General features: G+C 37.5%; 2 protein-coding genes across 16 annotated transcripts in view; both read right to left on the bottom strand.

The window, feature by feature from the left end:
* Positions 1 to 1,777: 1,777 nt before the first annotated feature.
* On the bottom strand, positions 1,778 to 10,768 carry LYVE1 (lymphatic vessel endothelial hyaluronan receptor 1). Its single transcript, XM_032690000.1, has 6 exons — positions 10,287 to 10,768; positions 6,415 to 6,574; positions 6,187 to 6,326; positions 3,908 to 4,204; positions 3,057 to 3,135; positions 1,778 to 2,297 (listed from the first exon to the last, which is right to left on the bottom strand). Exons 1-6 carry the CDS (start codon positions 10,366 to 10,368, stop codon positions 2,111 to 2,113), a joined length of 945 nt encoding a protein of 314 aa, XP_032545891.1. The 5' UTR covers positions 10,369 to 10,768; the 3' UTR covers positions 1,778 to 2,110.
* A 5,418-nt stretch (positions 10,769 to 16,186) lies between these two features.
* Positions 16,187 to 27,966, bottom strand: part of MRVI1 (murine retrovirus integration site 1 homolog) — a 101,844-nt gene continuing 90,064 nt past the window's right edge. For 14 of the 15 annotated variants that reach the window (XM_032691489.1, XM_032691492.1, XM_032691495.1 and 11 more), the window contains 9 exons: positions 27,508 to 27,648; positions 24,740 to 24,871; positions 23,837 to 23,978; positions 23,161 to 23,210; positions 21,322 to 21,429; positions 20,195 to 20,262; positions 19,008 to 19,127; positions 17,960 to 18,091; positions 16,187 to 16,673 (listed from right to left, as the gene is read on the bottom strand). In XM_032691489.1, coding sequence (XP_032547380.1) covers positions 16,433 to 16,673; positions 17,960 to 18,091; positions 19,008 to 19,127; positions 20,195 to 20,262; positions 21,322 to 21,429; positions 23,161 to 23,210; positions 23,837 to 23,978; positions 24,740 to 24,871; positions 27,508 to 27,648 — 1,134 coding nt within the window. In that variant the 3' untranslated portion in view covers positions 16,187 to 16,432. The remainder of the gene's footprint in view (positions 16,674 to 17,959; positions 18,092 to 19,007; positions 19,128 to 20,194; positions 20,263 to 21,321; positions 21,430 to 23,160; positions 23,211 to 23,836; positions 23,979 to 24,739; positions 24,872 to 27,507; positions 27,649 to 27,966) is intronic. The other variant, XM_032691501.1, reaches the window with a different exon arrangement.

Here is a 27,966-nt window from a genome sequence, read left to right as displayed (position 1 = left end):
TTGTAGTTTGGCATAAATTGTGTAATGGAAAGGAGGGGCAGATCAGGCCATGTGCATTGGTCAGTGGAAAGATCAGGATGAAAGCTGAGTTTCTAAAGTATATGATAAAACAAGGCATAGATTAAGGCAATATCTTATTACAACAGCTAGTATAGATTTTTTTAGCAAGCAAATGCTTCAGGGTGAAAAAAGCACCCTTATTTAGCTCTAAAACAGAAGCAACAAACTTCCAGTCAGAGTGAAACTAGGGAACAATTCTCCAAATTTCTTTACATGTGAATGAGATAACCTGAGACAAAAGGAACCTGGTATCTGTGGAACAGAGGTAGTGCTAGTAGGGGAGTGAGAGGTAGATTATTATCCCTTGGTGGTAGGGGAAAAGAATAGAGAAACAGTTAATTTCTGATCTCTACAATGTGGAAAAGAGAGGCAGAAGGGAGATTATAATATGTCACAAAGAAAATCAAATGCTACCTGGAATCCACTAGCTTTGCCTTTGTCCTTAGGCCCATTTACTGCTCTGGCACCATCATGACAAGTGTTGGCTGTGGCCCCTCCTGATGGCCTTAGTTGTGCTGCCTGCTCTCTCACAGAGTGCTTTCATTCAGGTTGCCAGGAGAGTCAGAAGGCATTACTGTGGTATTTTGCAAGGAGAACAGTTACTTATCTGAGTGGGAAGGCTGTGTTTTTAGTGCTGTCCTCTGCTGCACATTTAGCTGCTAAAGTTCTGCCGATGGGCATCTAAAATGAGTGGTTTTTAGAGCAGTACTGAATCACAGTCTTTCTGCAGTAGCAAGGCTTTAATGGCAGTGGTGGGCTGTGCGTCACCACAGTCCAGAGTCCTGGAGCCATAAAATATTGCTGAGTAATCAAAAAAAAAAAAAAAAAAAAAGAAGAAGAAGAAAACAAAAAGCAACACAGGGACTCTCTAGTGTAGCAATAAACTGTAACTCACTATCTAGCAGAACATATAACCACTGGACAATTTTTAAACTTACATGAATGAAAAATGTCAAAGTTCATAACCTGGTATCCTACATTATAGTGACTATTGTATCCTACAATATAATGAGCAATTTATTGCTATTTTATTTAAGACTATGTTTTTCAAGCTTCTTGATGTAAAAAGAAACTGTCTTTGCCATAATAATCTCATTCACATATAAAAATAAGTTATCCAAATCGTTCCTTCAGGAAAATATTTGATTAATTGCTAGTGTTGTTCTTTTATAACTAATTAATTCTGTAACATTAAGGTTATATGAGTCTTTTTTACTGTGAGACAGTTTTTATGAGAATAAATTGTCCAGACAAGCATACCAACCATACTTTATTTTTTACGAAGCACTGTAAACATCCCATACCACCTGAGACCTTTATTATGAAACCCACACTTAAATATACACAAAATATCTCAAATATAAGGGTTGAAATACAAATCAAGGCTTTTTTCCCCACCCCTATCAATATATCTGATGCAGAAGATGATACTGGTTTTAATAAATAAAATTATGATAGGATGAAGGTGTCTAAGAAAGTTGTTCATTGCTGTATATATAGACATCAGCATCTTTGTACCCTTTCTTGGGTATTTGAATGACAGTGGGTTAGTCCTTTGGTTTTTCATGCACTTGTAAACAGACCTATTTCTTCTGTTTGTAAACAGACTTTTAAAAACAGTGTGCAATTACTGAATGGAAATAAGCTAATCTACTTGAGGAATAACTAGAGTATCATCATTTTATATTAGACATTAAGTTAGCAGACATCCTTCAGCTGGATATAAAAACCTTTTAATGATATATTGATCTGAATTCAATGCAAATAGTTAACACAGTGCATGTCATTAATAGCATATTCCTAATTACTTTTTTATTATAGATGAAAAATGAGCTGTAATATGGATTTTTTATGTATTTCAAGTAAATAAGATACCATGTTCTCCCACAAGAATATTTGTAGACACAGATGTAATTATTAAAAAACAAGGTTTCATATGTTAAGATAGAGAAAATACTCATGAGTATTCACAATCAGCCAAGTTTAAAAGCATTGCAAAGTTCTGTGTGCTTAATTTTATGTTTCCATCAAGAATTGTACATTCTTTGCTTTAAACTTCTGCTTCTAGACATTTTACTGTGGCCTCAGGCTTAGATTTAGATTCTTCTACCTTATTTCCATTAGTCTGTGCTTCCTTCTCAGGTGTTTTGTCATTTAACTTTGCCTCTTTGAGAGCAACAGTTCCAACCATTTCTTTTTCCTGAGTCTTGTTTAAAAATGGGAAGGTTTTCTTGTACCTTTAAATGGAAAAGAAAAGGACAGTAAAGCAGAAACATTGACACAGTTTGGTAGTATCGCTCTGGAAATAAAGTGAAAAAAAGCTAGAATTAACTTACTCTGCCATGCTCATTCAAAAATCTCACAGAGAATGATGGCATGCTAGATCTTTGTGCTTTTTTAAGCACAAAGCTTTCTAAAGAAATATTTTGGGTTTTTTTTTTTTTTTAAACAGACAATATATATTCAGGATTTGTGGTACACAACAATAAAGCTGTCTGGGCTAAGATGTGAGAAATGCACAACTTTTTGATAGGATTTAGTGATGCACTGTGTTGAAGATCTTTACACATGACAAGTGAGCTCAACAATTTTTTTTTCTGAGCACAATCACAGTGCAATTATAAAATCTTTCACCTCGAGTCTGACATATTAAAAAAAGAGGGATAAAACTTCATAAACAGGCTTGTAAATGAACAGATGCACAATTCAGTGTTGTTATTGTGGAAATAACACTTGGAAATGTTTCACACTAGACGTGATTGACCAATCAAAAATAGGTAATATTTGTCTTTGGTTCCTTTTCTAAAGCAGAGAATGGCAACAGCAACAACAAACTTATCTGTATAGCAACAGGGTTTAAGGTTTTTCTTCTCTGTGTTCACTGTTTTGTCATCATCATTACTTCTCTGCTCTTTAGCTATATATTTTAAATATTCACTGGTTGTACTCTGGGGGTTAACTCAGTCTAAGATAGAAAAAAAACCAAACAAACTTACTTTTTGATATAACAGACTGCTAGAACAACTGAAATAATGAAGAAGATGATTGCCAGGACAAGAAGTGCAGTGGGGATACCTGGAGATAAAAGTGACATAATCATAGAATTTTATTTGTACTTAATGCTGAATTTCTAAAGGCTCATGAGCATAAATCCAGATTCTTCTAAAACCAGCCTTGTGTAAGAGAACATACACATCAACTCAAGAATAGAGGTATTAGGAATCTCAAAAGATGAGTTACTCCTGCTCAGTTTTTCAAGAGAGACTAAAACAGGTATTTAGGCGATCCCTGACAGATATTTGTCTAATCTGCTCATTGGAGGGTTTTTACAACCTGCCTAGAGAACATGTTGGGATTAACTATCCTTACAGTTGGAATGCTTTTCCTCATATTTAGCCCATTTCTCCATTGCTATGTATTAGGGTTACTTACTCACATCTCACATCTTGAGAACACCTCCATATTTAGAGAACAACAATTCTCCTTAAAACTTCTTTGTTTTTACGAGCCTGATGAGTTTTCCACTACTCTGAGCACATAGTGTTTGCCAAGGCTTTTTTAGGGATGTATTTACCCCAAATAACATTAACCAGAATGAACTTCCACCGTTTCATATCAAAGTATTATCAAAGAGCATAAAACCAGACCTTACTTCTACTTAAAAATCATTTTAAAATCCTCTGCCTTGTAAGCTTTGCTTCTGCAAAACCGTAACACTCCTCTTCTGCCTCCAGGTTCATCAAAATGGATGCTGGAGTAGCAACCCAAAATAGCAGTAAACAGATTGCCTACTGACTTCTACACAAGTCACTCTTCTGATGAAATAATTGCCACACAAGGCCTTTACCTCCAAAGATGACAGAGTCGTTCTTAAAGGCAGAACGGGCAGTGTGGCTGGGAGAGGCAGTCCCAGAGGATTCCTCTGGCAGTGCTGTGGTGGTCCCCTCTGTTGGTAACGTTTCAGTTACACATATGACACGAAACCTTCTGTTTTTCAGGAATTGCTCTGGCTCAGTCACAGTGGGCACTGCTGTGATGTTCTCAGTGAAATCAGAGGCTGAATGTGCAGTCGAGTCCGTTGATGCACTTGATGAAAGAAATGTTGTTGTGGTTGGGTCTGGTTTACATGAATTAATCTGGACATCTGCAGCAGGGAAAGGAAATACATGAACGGTTGTGTTGAATGCTAGTTTTGTACTTACTGTGCATATGTTTATTGAAATTGTCCCTCAGTCATTCCCTTCTGGAAATTATTATTTCTTCACAAAAGCCTTACCCAAATCAGCCATGGCTGTTTCAAACATGTGGTTACAATGCAGATTACACAGCTTTTATCATTACTCACATAGTTAAAGACTCTTTTGAGCAAGTGTAGCTCTCATTTTTTTTTTGCAAATCAATGACAAGATTCCCCATGGACAGTACGTAGAATAATATTGCATATAAAAACCAACAGTATAACCTCCTGCAGAGCAGGAGACTTAACTACTGCAGATTCAATGTTCAAAAATATTTCCATGATATTATGTACATGTTCAAAACATATGCATGCACTGTTGATACTTGGAAAACTGATTTGATATCTTGGAAACAAAAGTAAGCCATAAAACTTTCAGATACATCAGGCACTGGTGTGAAATAATAAAGAGACATGATTATAATGGGATGGGGGGGGCTGAAAAAAAAAGTAATTTTCAGAAATTAGGTCATTTAAATGAAGTGAATGTTGTCTATATAAAAATGTAGGTGCAAGGGAAATTTTTTTATGCAAGTGGAAAAGCTGAATTACGAATCAGGCTCATGTGAAGACGTGGAAATTCTTCTTTGCTAGTGAAGTTCTGTATTCTGTAAAGCCATAAAAATTTCACTAAGGTAACAACCAAATTACAACATAAATAAGAGGGAAACGACGTATGCACTGTTGTCCACACGAATCCCCACGGGAAGTCTGATGACGCAGTTACACTCACAGAATAAAAAGCTAAAAGGCAGGGGCTTTATACTTTTTCCATGATGGTTTTCAAGCGCCTTTGGCACCTTTTTTGGCACAAGAAAATCGACAGGATGAGCTCCTGACAAATATTTTGGGTAAGAAATGCCTAGAACAGGCAACAGTTTGGAAGTAAAGATAAAGAAATGCAGAATCATCCCAATGTTAAATATACATTAAATTGTACTCTGACCATTTGGGAAGCTTAGCTTTCTTCACGTACTCCAACAGTATAATATATATGTAATTATTATTATTTTAAAATTAAAGCTAAACAAAGCAATAATTTGAAACTACTTGCTACCTCTTTAGCATTACTCAATTTACCCAATGTTTCTGATGCAGAATAACATACATTTCATGCACTGAAACATCATGTTTCATAGGAACAGAAGAAATAACAATACCAATAGGAGCAGCTTCTTTTAGAGCATGTTGCCATGGCACTAATATATCAATGCATTCATCAATAAAAGCTCTGAACTGCAGAGAAAAACTAAGTTAGCCTGATCATGTTATTTTTAACTTTATAGGTAAGGTGATAATTCAGTGTTTAATAGTGCATTTCCTGTGCAGCACTTCCTTATCAGCAAGGTAAGTAATTAACTTTTCAGCATCCTTTTCATACATAGGATGATGCACATTAAAGAAAGCTGTTGGATAATAGATTGGGAATCTCATTGGGTTTATGGTCTCTTGGCTGTTCTGCCTTATAATTTAATTCAGTTTAATTTTCCTTTATCAAAAGACATTCAAGTTTTCCTGAAGTACCCCACTCTTGGCCTTTTTGAAAGAACAAACAGACCACACACAGACACCCTGGTCAAAGATTTGATTCACTGTCTCTCAAATGAACCTGCCTAAATAATCAAAACATATTAAGAGCATTGCATCAACATTACAGAATGGTAAAAGCAACTCTTCTTCAAGAGCTTTCATGACAGCACCAAATTATTAATTTGGATTAACTGAATTGACCCTTTGTATTTCTTGGAAGCTTCTGAGGCAAATATAACTTGATAACATTTAAGTTTGGGGGAAAGGGTCAACAAATTATAAGAACTTTTGTTATTATTTTTTCATGCAGACATTAAAAAAAACAAAACACAAGAAATGTAGTTGCCATGTTTACATACCTGAGGAATTGAAGCAGTAAACATGAAATGTTTGAAGGAGGTCAGCATTCCATCGCACTAGTCCAGTTTTGCCCTTACCACATTTGTTGTTGGGTGTTGTCCGAGGAATAACAACAAATCCATCTTTCACCCATCCAAAGCTACAATAAAAAGCATCAGTCCTTTTAGTATTAGATTTATCACCAGCCTCATAGATGTGTTAAGGCAATGAGCCACTAACTGATATACCTGCATGTTTGAAACTCATGTTTCAAAGCATTTTCAACTTGGTCTTTACTTGCCAATTGTAGATTCAGTTGATTACATGCATTACTTGCTTCTGAGAAATTCACTTTCTTCTCGAGATAGAGTCCTACACCTGTGATCCTACAAGGTGGATGAGTGGAACCTGCAATTAAGCCATAAAATATTCAAGGTTAGTATTTGAATATTAATGTTTATTCCTCATGAAGAATTTAAGATCACGTTTAACTGAATTGAAATTTTTTAAAGTTTCTAGCTTGAGGATAGTAGAAAACTAATTTCTAGTGTAAAAGACATATTTTAAAACAGAACATGTTTTTTAAAAACAGTCTAGAATTTCAAGAGGTTTGGCTGTTATTAGACCGAGTGCATATACAGTCTTATTTCCTTTTTTTTCTAACAAATTAAAACCAGCAGTTGCACTGAGGCACTGATTATTCTATCATTACACCCTTCTTATCAAGATGATAAGGTATATAACATCAAAAGTATTACGCATAATTTTTCATGGAGTTAATATACCAGTGAGAAAATATAAAGATTTTGTCATTCCTGTTGTTCCTTATTCCTCCTAAACTCTTTTTTCTTTTTTTTCCTATCTTGGCATGATGCTTCCACCCCCCAGCCACTGTCAAGCATTCAGTTTACTGAACTTGGCAGGAAAAGAGGAGATAGGGTGGATTTATGACACTTTTCCAGGCAGTTCATCCAGCTTTTTAGATAAGTACAGCTGGTCTACTCTTTGTGACACCTGCACCAGCAAGTGCATAGCTTAGGTTACACCTCCTCTGCTTTCTTAGCCTCTGTTAAGGGCATAGGATAAAATTCAGGAAGTGGCACAAATAAGGAGAAAGGATATTACTGTTTTGCCTCCATGTCTCACTGGAAGCATATACTGGGAAAAAAAAGATTTTTTCTTTTTGAGTTACATACAGTAATTGCCCTGAAAAATGAAGCATTTCAGCATTTCATTGCCAGCACGTCAGATAACCAACAGTCCCAGGTGTTACTTCCTTGCTCAATATACTTGTCAGACTGTGCTCACCAGGTATGTACAATAATGAATACTTCATAAAAATCTATGTTTCAGAACACAGGCAACCCACAAACTCTTCAAAGCAGGCTGAAGTGATGCCTGCAAATCCACTACATGACTTCTTAGCAATACAAGTTAAATTGAATTTTATGAATGAAAAGATAGAACTAGCAGCCAAGCCACCCTCATGATGAGAAGATGACTCAGCTTGTGTGGAGTGCTGAAAGAAAGACAGGATCTTAGCTCCTGCTCCCACTGGATGTGGTGGGTTTGAAAATGGCTTCTGGAAAAAAAGATGCATCTCTGCTGTCCTTACATTTTGTTTAATTGGACTTCAGTGTTTGGTGGAGCAATCGTTGAATCAGGTGGATTTATCTCAGCAGAGGTGGAAAGCCACTGAACACTTGAACAGTACCCACAGGGGAGTGTTTAAGAGGCCCTTGACAAGGTGCTTTGTCTTGGTCAGCCCCAGTTTGGTCAGGCAGTTGGACTGGATGTTCACTGCAGGTCCCTTCCAACTGAAATAATTCTGCTCTATTCTCTTCTATGCTATTCTATGTGTAAAAGTTTTAAGTTTTCTTGATTCCTTTTTGTTAAAGGCAAGTCTCTTGAGAACCATTTCTGGTTCCCTGAATAAGTCCCTATCTCGGCTGCTAAGGCCCATCCACAGTTCCTCTTTCTCAGTTTTTAATACCCTGCTCCTCCTCCTCTTATGCCTAGTTCCTTTCTTTCTTTACTTCTTTATGCTCTGACTTTACTCTTATTCTTATTGCTCACTTAGTCAATTATTTTCCTATCTTTAGATTTGAGCAGCACAACTTTTAAAAAATGTGATGTTGAGAATGAAAGTTTCTCAATGATCAACTTTACAAATTTCAAATAAAGCTGAGCAGCTGACAGAAAGGAATTTAATGAAATCTTAGAAAATTATGTAGGTACTTGTAAACTGCTGCAGTCTCTAGTCATTCAATTACAGGACAAATATTTTTACACATGAATTGCATGATGGATACAAAGCATAATATATAAATTCAATACCAGAAACTGAAGTTGTAAGTGATAATAAAGGTGAAGAACTTGTACGTTAAAATCTGCTAAGCTTTTTAAAACAAAATGGTGAAGTAAAAGATATGTTTCATAAAAGTTATCAGATTCAATCTAAATTCTGTATGGTTCTACAGTGCGAGGAAGAAACCCAGAAAGAGAACAGTAGCCTCTTCAAGTCTTTCCATCACTTCTTAAATCACCTCTGAGCTCTCTTCTAAAGATGACTGAGTTTGTACAGGAGACAGACTAACTCCTTTGCTTAGCACATTATCCTTTTCTGTCCACAAGCTACACACAGCTGTGCTTTGAGCTTTGCTGTGCTTAGTTGACCTGCTAATACTGGGACATTCTCCTCAGTATTTGGGTCTGGGGTGAAAAATGTGTTTTACTGAGATAGGTGGGAAGACCTAGACAAAAGAATCTCACAGCAAGACAAAGTTGTCACAGAACAGGAAGAAAATTGTTCAATTTTTGTAAGCTATGGGTATTGACTTTGTTGCATGTTAGTTTCCTTCTAGCTTTTTTTTTGGGAAGCTGTTGTTTTTCTCTTTGCCTTGTGCCTAGCCTTCACTCTGATTTATTAGATAGAGTTTCCTTTGGCTGCCGATGCCAGGGAGCAGCAGGAATGAGGCTGTTCCACAAGGAAAGAGGAGCCAGGAGCAGAGGGCAGCACAGGCAGGGCAGTGCCCTCACTGACCAGGGCACAGCCTCACAGCACTGAACAGTCCCACATCACAGTGACAGTGACAGGTTTCACTGCCAGCCCCAGAGAGAGCAAGACAATGAGTCAGACATCCAGAAAGTCCATTTGGGAACAGCAGAAGATGGTGCTACCTACAACACGTGCCTGAAGTCCATTCTGGAGACAAGGCTACCCACAGCCTGAATTCAGAATCTATCTGTGAAGCCCAGGCAGCAAGTCACTACAGGAGGGACTTGACCTGCTACAACACAGCTGGAAAACACAGCTGGAGATCAGCCCTGAGCTTAGCTGCAGCTCTTGGACCAGTGAGCAGAGGGTGCACGAGGAGGTACCCCAAGGGAGGGTGCTCTCTTGAGGTGGAGCTGGGGGGCATCCAAACAGCTGCAAAGAACAATACTCAAGCTCTCCATTTCCCCAGGGAAAATTATAGTTTTGCTGCAGGAGACTAGGAGTTGTTAGGTACTCCAATCCTGTGGAATTTCAATTGGATTTGATGTGAGCATCTAATTTACTCAGTCCAGGTTTCCTTCGGAAGTCTTTCAGTAGGTGACAAAATCAATTGTCTACCATAACTGTGTATGTTCTTTTACATAAGCAGAACAAGCATTTACTCCTTGCAAATTACAGTGAAGCATCTGGAGACTTCTGAAGCACATTGAGTATCTGCAGATATCCAGAAGCTACTGCAGTTAGAATACATTGCATCAAGTTGATGATGGAATTTGAAAGAGAACTGGTTTCATGCATGTTTTGCTCTCTGAGGTTATACAAAACTGTTTCTCTGGTATTTTAAATAGTACAAAATAAAATTACATTTCAATAAATCTAAATTTAATCCTAAATGCAATACCAAATTTTTAAAATATGCATTTAGACAAAACTGCTTCAGCATTTAGGTAGCAATTAAATAAGACTAAAATTGAAATAATTATACTCTAGTTTTCATTGCATTGTAGTCTCAAAATTCTGTGATTTCCTATGCCAGAAACACATTAGTACACTCACCCTTCCCCCCATTTTTGTAAATCTAGCTACCTTTTTCAACACTTTAAAAGGTGGAACTTTACATACCTGTTACAAAGTAATTTTGAGCCATGAATGTCATCGCCCAGATGAAAAACACTGCTGAGGTAACTCCAAAATTAGTTGCCATTGTCACCAACTTGAAAAATTCAGGAAATTAGAGAATTCAAGGTGGTTTGTCTTAAGAAAATTAAGGTATTGGATACTGCCAGACCTCTGTTGAGATGACTTCTGGAAAGCAACTTCAGCTGTCACTGCACTGCTTCATAGAAAGAATGTCAGAGCAAAAGCATTGACTGTCCCACTCAAAGGCGAGGTCACTCACCGGAAATCCCCAGTCACCCTTTACACTCCCTTTCATGTAGGGATTGCTGGAAAATTTAACTACTGCTGATTCAGAAAACAGGGCTGAGGAAGGGAGATAAGACTGGTAGGCTGCTAAGTCAGTAAACACTGTGAAAGAAGTTTTTCTTTTGCTATTTTTTCCTTTTTTTACTGATTATCAGCTCATTATTCATGTTATCTATTCATCTGGTAAATAAATCAAGTCCTCTATTGTATCACAGCATGCCACGATGGATTTTTCTTTTGTTTATTGGAATTGGAAGGACATCCACTCCCCACTATCCTATATGTCTTGTGGAGTAGTTTTACTGGTTTTTTTCCCTTAGAGTTCCAATGCACAGAGTTACCATAACACAGAGGTAATTGAAACCCAGTTTTGAACAGATTTGGAGATCTACTGCTGTAAATGAGATTCCATGTGAGACCGTAGGTATGGAGGTGGGAGCCAGTCCCACCACTGCTGCCTTCTGTGAAGTTCCAACAAACAGTGATTTCCACAGATGGGTTCAAAACACAGATGATCCTCACAGCTGTAACTTAGAAAACCTTCAGGAAGTCTTAGCAGAGAAATTATTTGTTTGATTCAGAGATTCCTCCAAACACAGAGCAGAAATGGGGTTCCAGAGATGAAGTAGTTCCTTTGCTGTCAGTCATATCAGCTGTATCTCTGTTATTCCTGACAGATGTTTGTTGAACCTGTTCTCAAAGACTTCCAGTGACAGGTTCCTGCCTCTGCTCCCACTTTTCTCTCAGCTAAGAAACCCCTGCTGGCTCGCTCTTTTGTCTCCATGTGAGGCCTTGCCAATGCCAAGCACTGATTAATAAATTGCTTTACCTGCTTACGGAGTTCAGAATGGTGTGAACCATTTTTCTTTTTTTTTTTTGCAACAGGATGGTTTTGTTACATCATGTTCAATTTGTGATTCGGGAAACTTTTTGATGCCCTATGTCCTCAGGCTGTTTTCAAAGTCCTGTAAACACAAATGTTACAGTAGCTACCTCTTTAAGCTGTGGTTTGTATTGTAGAAAGTTCCCACTTAATATATTAAGGCAATATTAGCTTTTAACTGGGCAAAGGCCCAATCTCCTAGAGCAGCATATAACATGATTATGATATGATTTGGTTTTCTGTAACACAGACAGGCATCTACAGGGCCTAAGGAGAATGGGAGAATGCTGTGGGTTAGTGAAATAATGTCTCTATCAGCAATAACAAAATGAAAATTGGGTTGTGCTTGGGCTGTGGTTTGGAACTGAATGTTAGTAAAGCTCCTTGAGATCTTCAGACAAATTTCTTGCTCCAGTTTCTCTTCCCTCCTTTATTGTTCTGTACTAACCTGCCTCTACAAAGTGATGGCAATGTGAGATACTGTAATCAGACTTAATTCTCACTCGAAGCAGGTTGTAAGTGGATTCACTTGCATTTACAATGTGGGAGGAGAAAAGTAGACAGTGGCTGTAAAACACTGAGAACATTAAACAAAATCTTACCATCTCCATGCTTAACTTGAACTGCAAAGTACTTCCTACCATGAAAACTAATCAAGAGCTGGGCTTCTGACATTTTATAACTGTGTGCTAATTGTCCTGCCTAGTTTTAACACTTTGTGCCTACTATACTCACTGTGGCAAAGTTCCTTTAGTCCAACTCAGTCTATGCTCTTGATCTTTAGTAGGACTTTTAGCTGAAAAAATGAGATAAACACCTTTGCAAAACCAAACAAAAATATAAGCTGCTTCACACGGTCTTGTAAGAGCAAAACACAGATTAGAGGAGGGAGAAAAGAATTTTAGAGTGATGAAATGAGACAGAAATAACTATTTTTTTGTCGGTTTCTTCCTTTTTGTATTTCAGCTGTTCTAAAACTGTGTGGAAGATCACTTATCTGGACTGTAACAGTACAAAAGGTCTTTAACCTTTTTCTGTGTCTTCATCATAATTAGTGCAGTGAAAAAAAGTGCAGACTTATACAGAATGATTAATTAGTGTTTGACCTAAATACTTGTAGCAACTTATAAGAAAAATTCCCAGCCTCTCATGCCAGCATGTTTTAAAATGCTGATGAGGGTTGCTAAACAGAAAACTTTTCATATGGGAGGACAGAAGTAACTGTTCTCTACAATCATTTCTAAAGGACCCTTGAAACCTGAACAACAGGAGAGGAAACACATTTATGCAGAAAATACAAATGTCGGGGTCTTTCCATGGTTACAGCAATTCCTTTCAAGGTTGTCGCTGTCCCAGAGTTTTTCTCCCTGTCACTGACTATCAGAGATTCAGAAGCTGAGCACTGCCTCCTGCCCACTGGACAGCTCTCCACAAAGCCCAGCCTTCCCCAACCTCCCAAGTCTACGAGGACACAAAGCAAATAAAGAATCCTAACCTTTCGCTCAGAATCCTTTGCTTACAGATTTCCCTTGTGGCTCTCCATGTTTGGCCTCCTCAGTGACACGTGGCCTCCCTCTGAAGCAGGTGCTAAACTCTCTCCAGGATATCTCAGCTTCCTCTCTCATCTGGTTGCTATGGTGTGACAGGCACGACCCTGCTCACAAACATTCTCTCTATTGACACAGGAGTTTGCTTGCTTCTTCTACATAATTTTCCTGAAGAACTGGAAAACTAAGAACAAGATCCTTGATACAGGTAACACGCTGCAGTGTAGCCAAGGCAGGATGTATTTTATGAGAACACAGCCATCAATGTGCAGACAGAGCACAGGCAAAACCCAAATCCTTAAGGTAACAACATTGAGGACTTGAAACCATACTTTTATTTCAAAACTCAAGTATGTGATACTATACAGTACAATACCAGCACACTTGTGCAAAATCTTACAATATTACAAATTTAAATATGATACACAAAAATAGTGCCCTTTTGAAATTCCTTTTACTAGAAACATTTGTGCTGTGCAGGAAAAACAATAAATGTGTCTTGTTAAAGCAGAAAAATAAATATTGCACCTCAAGAAAACTATTTCAGTGTTAATAGCATAAATAATAGTTCTGTTTCTTGTTATCTGATGTGATCTTTGAACACAGAAGAGGTTGTTGTTTTTTTTTCCAGATAAAGCAAACTAATATCCAACAAAGAAAATGACATTTAGAATAGTTTTTGAGCTTAATCTAGATTCTTATTAAAAAAGGTGTTTTCATTAACTAACTGAAAAATATAAGTAAAACTATTTACTGTGCTGTTAGTCGTCGTGGTTTGTTATTTTTAGTGGACAGTTTGCTCAAAGTAGTTATAAAAAGAAGAATTTTTTTAAAAATAAACTTTGTCTTCATTTTTGCACCCTCATTAAAATCTCTTGCCTCCTTCAGTAGATTCCCCAAAACAAGTAAAATCTTTGTGGCAAAATTACACTTGCCTTAGACATGCAAGTAGTTCAGTTCAAATCAGTACAACTACTTATGGGAATTGGCCCTGGTGCACTAATTCCACAAAAAGGCAGTGTGCTGAATTTCAAGGGAGGATGGAGACCTAGTTCACCCACTGACCAAAAAAGCTTTAGAACATGCTTAACATTAAGCAGTTTGAGAGTCCTGTTGATATCAATAAGTTTCTATGTGTACTTAAAATAAGCTGTTGGGCCCACATCAGTGCAGATGCAAATAAAAGTGAATTAATTCGATTATAGGCACTGATAATTATTTTTCTTCAATGCAGCCCACCATGTCCACAATCACATAATCAAATATGCTCCATAATTTCTGGCATAGAGAATTCTGAATATTCAGAACTATTTACCTTCAATTTTTAATGCCTTATTAAGCATGTTATTTGTAAAGAATATTAAGTTAAAGAAGCTGAATAAAGAAGTATTCAAAGAACAACTGACAAGTTTCTTCAAATACTGAAAGTATGTGAAATATCACAGTAGTTCTTCACAGTCAGATATTCTAACTGAACCAAACAGATTCCAAGTAATTTGCAAGAAACCTTCTTCTGTCTTATTCTTTACCAATTACAATTTTAGACCAAATGACACTTTCCCATTATCCTTTTTGAACTTCCTTAGGCACACTATTCCTCAATAATACAGATTTTAAAATACAAAACCTCCCTTCTAACTGCTTATAGACTCCCTCATTCCCCACCGCCCCTAAAAAAAAAGTGGTTATGGTCTGCTTTTTTTAATTTTTCATTTCTTTCTCTTTTTTATAAATGTCTCCTAAGAAACACGTGGCTAAAGATGTAACAAACAAAAATTCACTAGCAGGATATTTGTTACTAGTGCCAGACATGTGAATTAAATTGCTGACTGAGTTAGGAACCTGTTTTCTTTGATAATTAGCTTGAGGTTCAGTGTTTACACCAAAAGAAAACAGGACAGTATTATCTGTGTCTGAACTGAAATTACAGTACTTCATAACACATTTATCCTTCAGTTGGTGAACAGACCTGCTTCTCAGTCAGAAAATGCCAGAAGAATGCAAGATATGAGTGCAATCAAGTGTCACACTGATTTTGATATTGTGGCTATAGCTGAGGAAAGACACAATTCACCTTCAGTCAGAAGTGACTTTCAGCAGGTACATAAGGTACACCCTCAGTGACACACATTTTGGTCTCAGCTCTAGGTGGTGGGGTTTTTACAGATAATGGCTTCACCATTTTGGAATTGCTTATCCAAGAATTTCAGGCTTTCACATTCTTGTGTAAGAACTCGCAACTCCCAGATAGGCAGAACTGCAAGAGATGAATCTCTCATGACCTGGCAGTTCAGCTTTGGAAGTGTATCAGATCATTTGGATACCTGGCATCAGGTTCTGAAAACGAACTCCTAAAAACACACAGTGAGCTTTCTTAAGTCCTCACTGCTTCTCTGTCCTGATTCACGTAGGCACTGGTTGGGTTCTGGCTGTTGCAGAACTGTGTTCCTGCTGCAGATCTCAAAGAATATCTTTCTCCAGTATTAGTAGTAGGGCAGAGTCCACTAAATGTGAACACCTGTATACTGAGGTTTGAAGAGTTTTTGTTTTCTTTGTTTCTTTTTTAATAAAGAATTCCCATGTCCAAGAGTGCTGTATTTTGGGCTTGGGCAGCTCATCTAACCTTCCAGACAGCAACTGCTTTTTGCTGTAACCAGTCCTGGCTCTGAGTGTCATACAGAAATTTCTGCAAAGCATGTTTCTTTGATATACCAGAAGTTCCCGTATTAATTTGATGATGTCACGTAGACCCCATTTTAGGTTCTGTTGAGTATCCCATTTTAAAAAAAGTGGTGGTCCCATTCTTAAAGTATATCATAAAACACATTTATGTATGTATTTAGCATTCCATTTAAATAATCATACAGATAATTCCTCTTAAAATTACTCTATCAGCAAGGCATTTGGTCTAATAATATAATTAGATTCTTCCATAGAAGAACTTCTAATTCTACCCAATAATCATGAATAAGGAAATTAATTAGACTCTTAAACCCCAAAGGACTTAAATGCAATTAGTACTTTAACAATCAACAATAAATTCAGGAAATGCCAAGTAAAGCACTAACTGCAAATGCAGGTTTTATGATTTTCTTCAAAACATCAGTGTCCTGTGCAAATCATTCTTTTAAACATTTTGCTGGTTGCTCATTACTGCCACAACCTTATCATGATTCCACATTACTTTATTTGTATCAGTCAGTTACAACAAGAGGACTGACAGGATTATTCATCAGATTTTCATCTTGGCAAGATGTGTTCACCCTGCATCCCCAGACCTGGGGGTGTGGAGCAACTCACTTGTCTGACAGCTCACGTGTGACAGCCGTAGGGGTGACTAAGCACTACCTTTAACAACAGTGGTCTAATATGCAAACTTGCTCAGGTACCAGAAATACGTGGTTGTTCCTTTATTATTCAGTGCGTTGCTCATGTCGAAATCCTGAGTTCCACCAGGAATACTGGTGGGCAGCAGAGCAGCTGGCCTTCCCTTCAGCTCCCTCGGACTTCTCATCGCAGGAGTTGTAGGAGTGGTAGATTCCCAACACCACAGCAAAAATGATGATTGCAGCCACTACAAGCCAGACCACGTTCCAGTGTTTGCACAGTTTGGGGTACAGTATATATAAATAGTTAATGATGACTTCAAGTCTGCTGTAAAATTAAAAGAAAACTGTTATATACGCAAATTTATTATCTTAAGCTTTACAGTTTGAGAGGTTTCAGAGATATATGGTGCACCATCTTTTTTTCCCAATACAAACACCTTGTCAAAGAAGAAACAGACTGCAAAGTTCTTCTAAGGAGAGCTGTACACTCAGATATTCCAACTCAAACTATTCCATGATATGATATGAGTAATATTTGCAAGACTGTAAACTTGACTTCTATTTCTCCCACCTGTCTCAGAGCTTGATATGATGCAAAATCCTGCACTGTTCATACCTTGATCAACTAAATTAAACATTAGAACATGTCATAAACATTTCTTTCTGCGAGTGTCATGACTAGCGAGATGGCTGCCCCCTGAATATGGCTGAAGTCTCAAATCAACAAATGTTTATAACCACAATGCTTAGGGAATGGAAACGAATTCTTCCTGGTCAAGTAAGGTTCCCTGCCTTAGCTTGGGATTGGACATGCTACTTCCTTTGGCCAGCATTCCATTTGCCTCTAACTCAAAAGACCCATTGCTTTTCGAATGCAGGAAGCGGCAGATGTATTGAATTGGGTGGCAGAGCCACTGAGGGGACTCAATAACAAACTGTAAGAAAAATGGAACATTTCAGGTGTCTTTTCCAGCTGAGCACCAAATTCCTCAGGGAAGACATGGAGCAGATGATTCAGAAGTCCCCAGTGCAGACAGAGAGCACTGGGTACAGAAGGGTGCAATGAGCGTGTCACTCCAGTGACAGGCAGGAACTCCAGCCTGGTGCTGTCCTGCTGCACCCACTCAGCTCCCAGCAGCAGCCAGCACCTGCCTGTCCAGGTCAGAACAAGCCCAACATAGCTGAGGAGCTTGTCTTACTCTGCATTCAGCTTGTAGGTGACCCTTTGGGAATGACATACAGCACAAATTTGGGCATCGGATTCCTGAATTACAACCTGCATGAGACAATGCGTGTCTACAGAGAGATACCTTCTGGCCTCTAAAGAACTTTTCTGGAATGATTTTTTACCTCAAATCAGAACCAAACCCCATTAAGATGAAGCATCTTGATGTCAACATACAATTTTAGCTGAAACAGTAAAATAAAAACCTGCATTTTGTAACTCCATTGTCTTGGAACATGCCTTTCTGTGAAAATACTGTTATTTGAAATATGCTTCTCTAGACTGCAGGAAAACATGTCAAAGTGATAGTATAAAACACTTGGTTGGGTACCACAAATAGAACAGAGCGGCCCCTCTTGTATGGACATATTACCCCACTGTCTCACCTGCTTTTCAGGTTTTTAATCTCATCTTCATTTTCACTTTCTTCATGTTCATCATGACTTTCTTTGGGTATCTCTTCATCTTCTTCCTTCAGTTCTTGAAGTTCTTTGGTTTTCTTCAAGCCTTCCTGATAGCTTCAATACACAAAACATTTATTTCTTAGTCTAGCATGCTGTATAAGCCTGATTTTATTTAATGAAAAATTAATTTTATGCTTTGATACATGCAATAAAACAGAAGTAGCAGTGTTGCAGCACTTAGACAAGAGTAAAAATTAGCTGAAGACTGTGAGTACAGTACACAGACAGCCTTAATAGAGGATTATATAAGGGCTGATACAAAATTTATGATCTTGAACGAGAAAAAGAGGTTATAGTCCTCAACAAAAAAAAACTTTTTTCTATTGTAAAGGAATTGGTAAATATTTCTCTATTATTTTTCAATATTTTTGAACACCCTCCAGGTATTTCTTTTCTCCTGGAGAATGAATCAATGCTGAAGATAGATGTCATGCTGGATTCTGCAGGAGGGGATCAAAATTTTTGTCTCACTCTAAATCCTAGTGCAGAGTTCTTTGCTTGGCATCCAGAAACAGATCCCAAAGTTGATAATTGCCCCAAAACATGCTGTGTAAAGCACTTTGTGATACAAACAACATGACTACTGCAATGGTTGATACTTACTCTTTACTCATTTCCGTGTAGCCTTTTCAGAATAAACATTTCATAAGGCTGTTTTTGGATTATCCTGTCATGGAGCTGAGCACTATTGACATAAGAACACCCACCCAACTCAGAATCTCTGATATAACTGCTCTCCCACAGTTTGCCTTTCATTAATAAAGGATGAAAATCAACAGGTACCATGCAAATACAATGAGTGAAGATCACTCACGTTGTTTTCCACATTGTTCCAATTACTACTATCTTCTAGGAGCACCTTTCAAATATGTCACTCATTTAACATTGCATTTAAAAATAAATTTTAAAAACATATGCACTAAACTGGTAGCACATATTTACAGATCCAATTCACATAAAATATTCCCACCCTTTGTTATATGCTTCCTCTTCTATCTTGGCTTTAGTTTCAGGGCTGATCTCCTCCAACCCACTCTGTGACAGCACAGAAGTAGAGGTTTCACAGTCAGGCTCTCCATTAGACTTTCCACTGCCAAGACAAAAGAAAAGACAAATAGAAAATAATGCCACTGAAATGTTTTGTATTTGGAGCAGACTACAGTTTTGTGACTCGTGATTTGTCTTTTTTAATGTACATTAGAGAAATGAAATGTCTTTCAAAAGAAAAACTAAACATCAAGAAAAATATTAGTTTCAAGATGTTGTAATTTAAGAACAGTAATTACTATGTTTCTAAGGTAATATGACTTGCACTTTGCTTCTTGTTTAAAAAAAAATTAAAAAAAACCCCCTACATTTGTTTCCTGGCTCATCCATGGGATTTACTTGCTATTCTTGAAAACATTTCCATCAATTTTCTAAAAATCATCTTAGATATTGTAACCAGCTACATAAGGGGAAAGTAATAGAAATAATATCAAATAGCAATTTAATAAAACATTGGTTTTATTTGCCTTTTAGGTACTCCCCTCTGCTGACTTTATATGCTGAACTGATGTACAGGTGAAAAAAACCACAAACACATACATTCTTTAGTCACTAAAACTTTTCTTAAGCAAAAGCTTTGAGCATTTAGCCTAAAGTTAAGCCATTTTATATTGCTCTCTTCCTGCAGTCTTCTCCTATCTTTATATATTTGATCTGGGACAAGGAGTTTAAGTGATTGAGACATAACAGCAAATCTATCAAAGTCCAGGTTTAATAAACTCAACAGTGGAACCGATTTCAACTTCTAGAATCCAGCCTGTTTTGTAGGCCTTATTTTTTGGGCACTAAAATTGACACCATCTGTGGGTGATGGATTTTCTCTTAAGAAAGAAGTCATATTAACAGGAGACATTATTTTCACTTGGACTTTAAACAAATAATGATTATAAGCTCAGTTTAGTTCTGAGATGCTGCTTGTAAACTTGACCATGAAAAGAAAAATATGATGGTGACATGATAAAATACAGTTACCAGATCATGAATCAACCTAAGCTGACGTTGTGTCACTGATTTCAATACCTCATGTCTTGGTTTAGGAACGACAGAAATGATCCAATTATCATTTCATACTAGGATTTAATAGGTAAGAAGATGACCTAGACAACTCACTTTTCTAGAAGTGCTGGTAGAGCAGGACTAGATGTTAGGCTGCTCCTTCCATTACTAGGTGATTCAGACTGTAAGTAAAACACAGCAACAAATGTTATATCCATTAATAAATTTCAAATGAGTGTTCAATAAAATTACAAAGTCAATGTGCTGCTTAGGTTTTTTTCCCACACTCACGAGCAAAGTATCTTTAATGTGGAGCTTCCAAATTTACCACAGTAAACAGGGGACTTGCACACTAAGAATTTTCTCCAAAATACATTGATCACTGAACAGTATAATTACTTTATTTTATCTCTCCTATTATCTGAAGAACATTAATAGCTGAGTTTTCTAACAGAAATTTTAAACAAAACCAAATCATAATAAACCATGGCAAACAAACACACTTAGTTCCTGAAACAATTGACTCTGAGGACATAATAAGTAAATTGCACAAACAGATGCTTTTCTTAAAACTAAAACGGACTTAGCTTCTCAGCAAACACCCTCATTTAAATAAACCTACATTTTTAACATTTTTAACTGCATAACTTTCAGGTTATGTCCCATCATAGCTCATCTCTGAACAGTTAGGATGCCTTGCAGTTTTCCTCCAAAGCATTTATATGGATTCATTATGTTCAGATTAGATTATCATTTGATTTATTAAAGTTTTATAAATAAACAGCCAACACAGAGGCTGATGACTTCACTAATCCCAGATCATCACAGAACTTCTAAATTTGTACCACATACATTTCTGTACATTGATTACACGTGTTTCTGTTTAGTGTTCCGTGGTTTCTAGTTAAAACTCCTCTCCTACACTGGACATCTATTTTCACAACTTCTTTCCTGTATGTTACTAGAGATGAAAAGGTAAATTCCCTCACTAATGTGCAATGCCTCTGAATCACCAGCCCTCCCTGCTGAGCAGTTTCTAAAGTGATCATTTAAGGAGGTAGATTCCAAAGGCACATGTCCCTTCCAAATAGGAATCACCTCTGTCCACCCCCTTCACTAGGATGGAGTCAAAACAAGTTAAACCAATAAAAGGGCTTCCATTTTTTAGTAACTGTGGCTTGGCCGTATGTAAAAGTAATTTAGACAAAAAATAGTACCTTTAAAATATGGGGTTTACTTACCAGGGATGGCATTGAAGGTATAGGTGAAGCTGTTGGTGACTGACCAGGAATGTTCAAGGAGTTAAACTTAGGAACAACTGCAACACTGACTCTCCTCCGGGGCATATTCTGTGAGGAACAACAATTTATGTTTTTTTTCTATCACACAGCAAGACAGACTGAAGAACAATTCTGTAGGTTAACAGGTGTGGAAAAGATGTAGGTTAATGTCTCTTGGGGAAAAGGAGAGTTGGGAACAAAATTAAGATAAATGGATACTAGGCTGTGGTTTTCCCCAGAAATTCCTCTAGTGTGATTTGCTGTGGCAAGTGCTTAGTGTGAAATGAGTGTAGTACAGGGATGCTGCTCTTTTCCCTCCATACTGAAAGCACAGTAGAGTAAGTCACACAACAGATGTGGTCTGAGCTGATACTGTCAGCTCTTATTATATATGCTATTATCTTTGAATAAATCAGATATATAACAATACTGGGGAAGGTGCTGGTGTCGCAATGACTGGAAAATAGTGAAGGTGCACATGAAACTCTTATCTTGCCATGTACCCATTCTGATATCCTGTACCCACTATGATATACTGATTACATCTAAACCTACTAATTATAACTTACAGAACCAATAACACCCACTCCTTCCACAGGAATGTCCTGTGAACATCCCCTTTTCCCCCACCCTCGAGTTGTTAGATACCACCATGTGACATTGCTTTACATTTCCCAAGGATCATGAGCATTCTTTATATGACAAAGACCTGCAAGCTGTACACAATATATTCAAGCTCAAGTACAGATCACTTAAGTTTTTGCTGTCACTTGGTAAGTAGCTAAATGCTTCAACCTATAAAATCTATGTAAAATCTGTGCTTCCAAACGACTAAAAACATCAAACACTTACAGCATCTAACAGCTTTGTTTCAGTGCAAATCCAAACAATTCTGGTCTAGACAACTTTACAGGAAAGGAGTTAAATATAGATTTAGTAAATACATAGGAGGAGTCACCTACTCCATGATCCTGGTTCTAGACTAAACCAACTGTACCTATTCATTAATGACAATTTTATTTAATTTACTGCCACAAAACTACACAGGGGAGTCTTCAGCCATCTTAGGCAGACCATTTTAATGTTTTGGGTTTTTCTCCCCCCTCTTTATTACTTGGACTTGCCTTTCTTAAATTTAATCTTTTTTTGGGACCTCTGTTTCAACTTATCTGGTTCACATTCTGAAATCCAGTGTTGCCCTTATCAGGCTCTGTGCTCTAATTCTTCATATCCAACACTCAGAGGTGGCAGGAATAAACTAAATCTAAGGAACTACAACCTAAACAAATAAAAATATGAAAATAAACAGTAGACTGAGTATAATGCCTCTGACCACCAAATTTAATAATGGCCTCACTGGGACTCATATCTCTCAAATCACTGGTTGTTTTAGCAAGTTTTGTAATAAACTTTATCTTCAACACTTGGAATTTTTGCAGAAATGAAACACTGGACATGTTGAAGCTACTAATGGGTCAAGCAAAAACAATCTGAGACGATCTCTCACTCTGAATACTTTGTCAAATCAAACAAGACACTTTGATGCTAACTGAAAAATGAGCCCCAGTTACAAAATAACTGCTCCCACCTAAGGTGCTCTGACCATGATAGAATTCTTAAGATAATGAAAATGTTGTGGTCATGGAATCCTGAACCATATGGTAAGTTCTGATCTCATGTTCAGTTTCCTCACTGAGGAACCAGAACAAAGCACAGGACCTAAGCCATTCTCTGGAGCACAGGTAGAAAAAGACATTTCACTACCCTAAATGCTCATTTTTTAAAATATTGTAGAATTACCTTTCCAACAGTAAGAGACATGGATCTAGATGAACGAGGCACTCCATCTTCTACATAGAAAAAGATAAAAAACAGCCTTAAATAGAGCCTTTGCTTGTATTTCAAACTCAGATACAGTATATTTATATGAGGTCTGTAGTGACCACATATTTATCTGTCATGCAGTTCTGATCTCAGCTTCACCTGCAGAAGAAATTTGAAATAATTGCAAAAATCAAACCATTAGTATCTTTACTGATATCAGGCAAAAGGCCACTATCTACCTCCACATACAGATACTTGCAAAATAAGATACTCATATTTCAGTTTCCAGCACAGGAAAGAAAAGGTTGCAAAAAAAAAAAAGTTTTGAATAATGAAATTTTGCCATTATCCATCACCTAAAAGGCAGCTGCATTAAAATTGCACAGGCTATGTGCATGTGAAAGAGGCCAATGAAAATGTCATTGAATCTCATCAGAATCTGGTAAGTGAAAGTGATTTCAAATTACTGTACTATAGCATCAAGTATGGTTCATGAAATATTTGAACTTATTTCTACAACTTTTTTAAATCTACTCCTGTACATCAGAACTTCATGAATAGGCTTCATGGTGCTTCACTTTTAATCATTAAGAGCACCAACATCTCCTTGTATAGAGGCAAGACAAACCCTTAATTTTTTTATTTTTTTTACCAGATGCACCATAGCTTCTGCTAGAATTCTGATTGGCAAGTTTCTTGAACTCCATTAGTTCAGCATGATCCTTTTCATATGTTCTTTTCAGATTTTCCACATACTGCATCATTACTTCTGTTGCCTTTGACATGCGTTTCTCCTAAGGAAGAAAAGAAAGAAACACCCAGTTTAACTCTACATGCCTCCAACAAATCATTTGCCTTTATATCTATGCTTCCTGTCAGGGCTAAATCTGGAATAGCTGCTCTTTAAGAAATATTGGTACCTCCACAACTGAAAATTCCTAAGCTAGTTAAAAGACAAAGGCACATGCATTCATACATATTTCACAGAGTATCATAATTTATGTTGACATGTATTTATACAGCCTGCCTGTGTGCCCATCTGATTAGTTATATGGCATGCTACATTGGTTTTCAAACCCTCAAGGGTCTTAGTCACTGGCATCAGTCTGGTTGCTTAAAAGGGAACAGTCTTGAACCTGGGAGGATATTGCTGTGTTCTCATTTATACTTGCTCTGTTCTTATACTCTTTATAGTTGTCTGACTGAGCCACTGCCAAAGGCAGGTGACTGAACTAGATGAGCTTTTTGACCCAGAAAAGTTTTCTAGTGCTGCACTGATTTGAGGTAAGTTTCATGTGATGCAGCTGCAGTTCTGAATAATGCATTCAGAATCATGTTCCTATTGTCCAGATGTTGAATAGCTTAATGGGGAACCTTTTTCTGTTTGAATCTTATTTCCAGACTGAAATGGTGTCTTATCTGACGCTGCAATAAACGTCTTTAATCTGTCAAAAGGGGAAATAAAACTCGAAGTGTAACCTCTAGCTATGGCTGAAAAAGAGAGAGAGGGAACAAGTGCAGGCAGGATACAGGTTAAACACCAGGATGTTCCTACCTGGCGAACGGCTCCGACCATCTCGGCGCGACTCGACAGCCTGGCAGCCAAACGCCGCAGGACAGCGATGTCCTCCAGCAGCTTCTGGTAAGCTTCCCTGTGCTCATAGTGGTGCCACAGGTGAGCTGAGGACTGGAGGGGAAATACATAAGATTTATCATCATGTCTTGCCACTTCTAGTTTTCAAATGAAGCAGCCAGAGCCACAGAAAGGGGTAAAAATGTCTAGGCAGAACCAGCCACGGACAGAGTGGCCCCAGAGGAGTGTCAGTGCTACCACTACAGATGACCCAGAGAGTGCCTCTGCTGTTTCAGGAATTAAAGAGGGCTCAGCACATTTGCAATACTCTCCCTCCTGAAATTTGTCATGAATTGTGCCTCACTGCCTGTGCACTTTACAGATGACAAGTTTATTTGAACTAGCACTTAAAAAATCATTCCTGAAGCACAAACATTTTAATTCCCTGGGCACAGAGTGTTAAGAAGGACATGCATCTCCTTTCAGTGTCATGATACTCCACTTTCATTTGGAACATGAGACATTATAGTCTCAAGAATTCCAGATGTAAAAGAATAATTTAAAAAATAACATAGCCTGTAAATCAAATGGCAATTCCAATTTCTGAACCTCTTTTTGTCACTCAATAGGCACATCTATTCACTGGATTAATATTGTCACTGTGACAGCACAGATTAACACTGGAAAGCATCAAAGCATATAAACTCCTTGGGATTGGTTCCCAAAAGCAAGAATGCATTTAGATGTTTTATTAGCCAAAGCCTTAGAGAATATCTCTTCACTGAATAAATTTTCTGTTCACAGAGAAATTTGTTATGAGACAACCCTATACAATTTATTTCAGTCTTACAGGCAGACTTCGTCATGCTGCATGATTTCTATATTCTAAAGGAGCATTTTTAGGATGGAATAGTTTTGGCAATGAGGTTGTTTTAAGTAATTAATCACTGTGCTGCTGTCCCCACATTTTCCCTCTGTCCAACTGCAATGTGCCCTAGTTCTCTGCAACCCCTCACTTGCATTGCTGCAAGAGTAAGTCAAGGAGTTGAAAAGATGTGAGAAAAGAATAACCGCTGCTCCTCTTTTTCTCCCTCACCTCAAAAGAAGGGAATGATGCATGGTAACTTTTGAGTAGAATTGTTTCAGAAATCACATTTCTAGTGAGAACCTTTGGTGTAGAAACACAGCCAAGAGATTGATGAATCTGGCACAACAACAACAACAACAACAACAATTGCAGCCACAAAAATTTTTTTACACTTATTTATCATGGAAGCTACTTTGATAATAAATTGCAACCAAAATTTGACTGCAAGAACCAAGAAGGCATAAGGGAAGAATCTGTCTGAGAAAAATCATGCACAGAATTTCAGATTTTCCATTTTTTTCCTTGGCAGCTGTAACCTGCTTATTTTCTTGAACAAATTGAAGTTCATGTAGATCAGCTTTCTCTGGAAGTTAGGTTTTTGAATAACAAACATCAATTATCATCAGATTGTTTAAAAGAATCAGAAAGACTGGTAAAACTGTCATTGAGCCATATAACGTACGCTTGCCCTACAGAAATGAAGATAACCTCTCAATGAGGTTGGAACAAGTCTGGGTCTAATATGATAGAGATTATAGAGAAATGATCACTAAATTTAATTGCTTGTTAGTTTATTCCGTTGTATAGAACAAAAGCTTTCATAGGAATGGCAGTTTCCACTCAGTTATAAATTACATAAAAAAGCTTGTAAAAGCCAGACTGTAGTGTGTGAACTGCACAGAGGAAGAAAAAGCTAATCACATCTGTCCCATGCTGGCAACGTGGTCCTTGGTGCCTAATTAGGGATTCTTAAGAGAAATACACGGCAAACCTAACAGACATTTTTTCAGTTTGAAAATCCTGAGATTTAATGGGTTGCTTTTGCTTGCTCTTTACATAGATAACAGAGGGAAGAGCAGCAAAACATTCAAAACATTTGGTTTTTGTTTTCCAGAAACAATTAATCTGGAAATGCAGATTTGAAATTACAGATGAAAAGATGTAAGTATCTTTTTGATAGTATCTTTCTTACCTGATGATGTACTTGATAAAGTAAATTGGAGAAATATATGTTTTTCTCACTATTTCTCATAAGAATGGCAGCACCTCCTTGTGCAAACTGGATCTACATCTTTCATTTAACAGCATGGCATCTAACCATCCCTTCCCTTTTCTGCACAGAAACATGTGCAGCACATAGGCTGATACATCTCAGAGATATATTTGTCATTTCAGTTAGAAAATGCAGAGAAAGCTGGCAGGAAGGGCTGAAAACTGCTGCTATAAAGGACCATCAGGGACAGCTGGAATGGAAGTGTATTCAGGCCCAAAACCTGATCCTGAGGGTGCATATATTCCCTAAGCAATCCTCGCTGTTTCCTTCCTGTACCACCTTCTTGTATCTGCATCTTTCAAGTTGCAAATGTCAGGACTCAGGTTTCAGACCATTTCAGAACTGACCAGCAAATGAATAGTATTTATTGCCAGATGTAGGGCAACATCCCCTATGCCTTTCCAGCAATGGTGGCCCACTGTGGCAGAAAATGCTCTCTCTCCTGTCGAGTGGTAGGCAGTTCATGGTAAGGAGCTCGAGCAGCAGAAAATGAAGTTTTGGGGCTGAATTTACAGTACATGTAAGAAAGAATAGTCATGCATATTTCCAATGTGTGTGCACTTCCATGGACACTACAGTTCAGGAAAAGAATTCCTGTTGTTTTCTTACCGTAATGGCTGCTTTAAAGTTTTCCAGTTCCTTCTCAGCATTCTCTTCTGTAAGATTTCTCTCTCTCTCTGCTTGGCTAATTCTAGATTCCAACGTGTAACTATCATTTCTAAAGGCCAAGGAAAGTTGTACAAATACATTCTGTTTGGATTAAAAAAAGGCATTTTTTCAATAAGTCTCACAGCAGTGTAATTTCCAATAACAATTTATGAATAGTATGTGTTTATCAAGATTCAGTGCTTAAATAAGTATTGAAACGGAAAACTGAAGATATTTTTGAAAATTATTTTGTTTCAAAAATCACTTCTATTTACTTCCACTAAATTCTTTTCCTGAATGTTTTTCTGGGAGCTCAGTAGAGCAGAGACACAATGAAGGAAGTAGCCTACCAGAAGCACCAGAATCACAATGGATCTGTTTTCTAGCTGGACTTCCTCCAAGGGTCCCCAAGGTTTTTAA

This window comes from Chiroxiphia lanceolata, chromosome 6 (assembly GCF_009829145.1).
Source record: "Chiroxiphia lanceolata isolate bChiLan1 chromosome 6, bChiLan1.pri, whole genome shotgun sequence".
NCBI classification, from domain to species: domain Eukaryota; kingdom Metazoa; phylum Chordata; class Aves; order Passeriformes; family Pipridae; genus Chiroxiphia; species Chiroxiphia lanceolata.
The sequence above is the reverse complement of the archived record's forward strand: the minus strand, read 5'-3'. Positions and strand labels throughout refer to the sequence as shown.

What these genes read in the sequence shown, in the direction of transcription:
- LYVE1 (XM_032690000.1), bottom strand. Translation starts at nt 10,368, where the DNA reads ATGGCAACTAATTTTGGAGTTACCTCAGCAGTGTTTTTCATCTGGGCG. An exon ending in CGACTCTGTCATCTTTGGAG is followed by an intron (nt 3,136 to 3,907) that starts GTAAAGGCCTTG and finishes TTTTATCTCCAG; the next exon opens with GTATCCCCACTGCACTTCTT. An exon ending in GCAGTCTGTTATATCAAAAA is followed by an intron (nt 2,298 to 3,056) that starts GTAAGTTTGTTT and finishes TTCCATTTAAAG; the next exon opens with GTACAAGAAAACCTTCCCAT.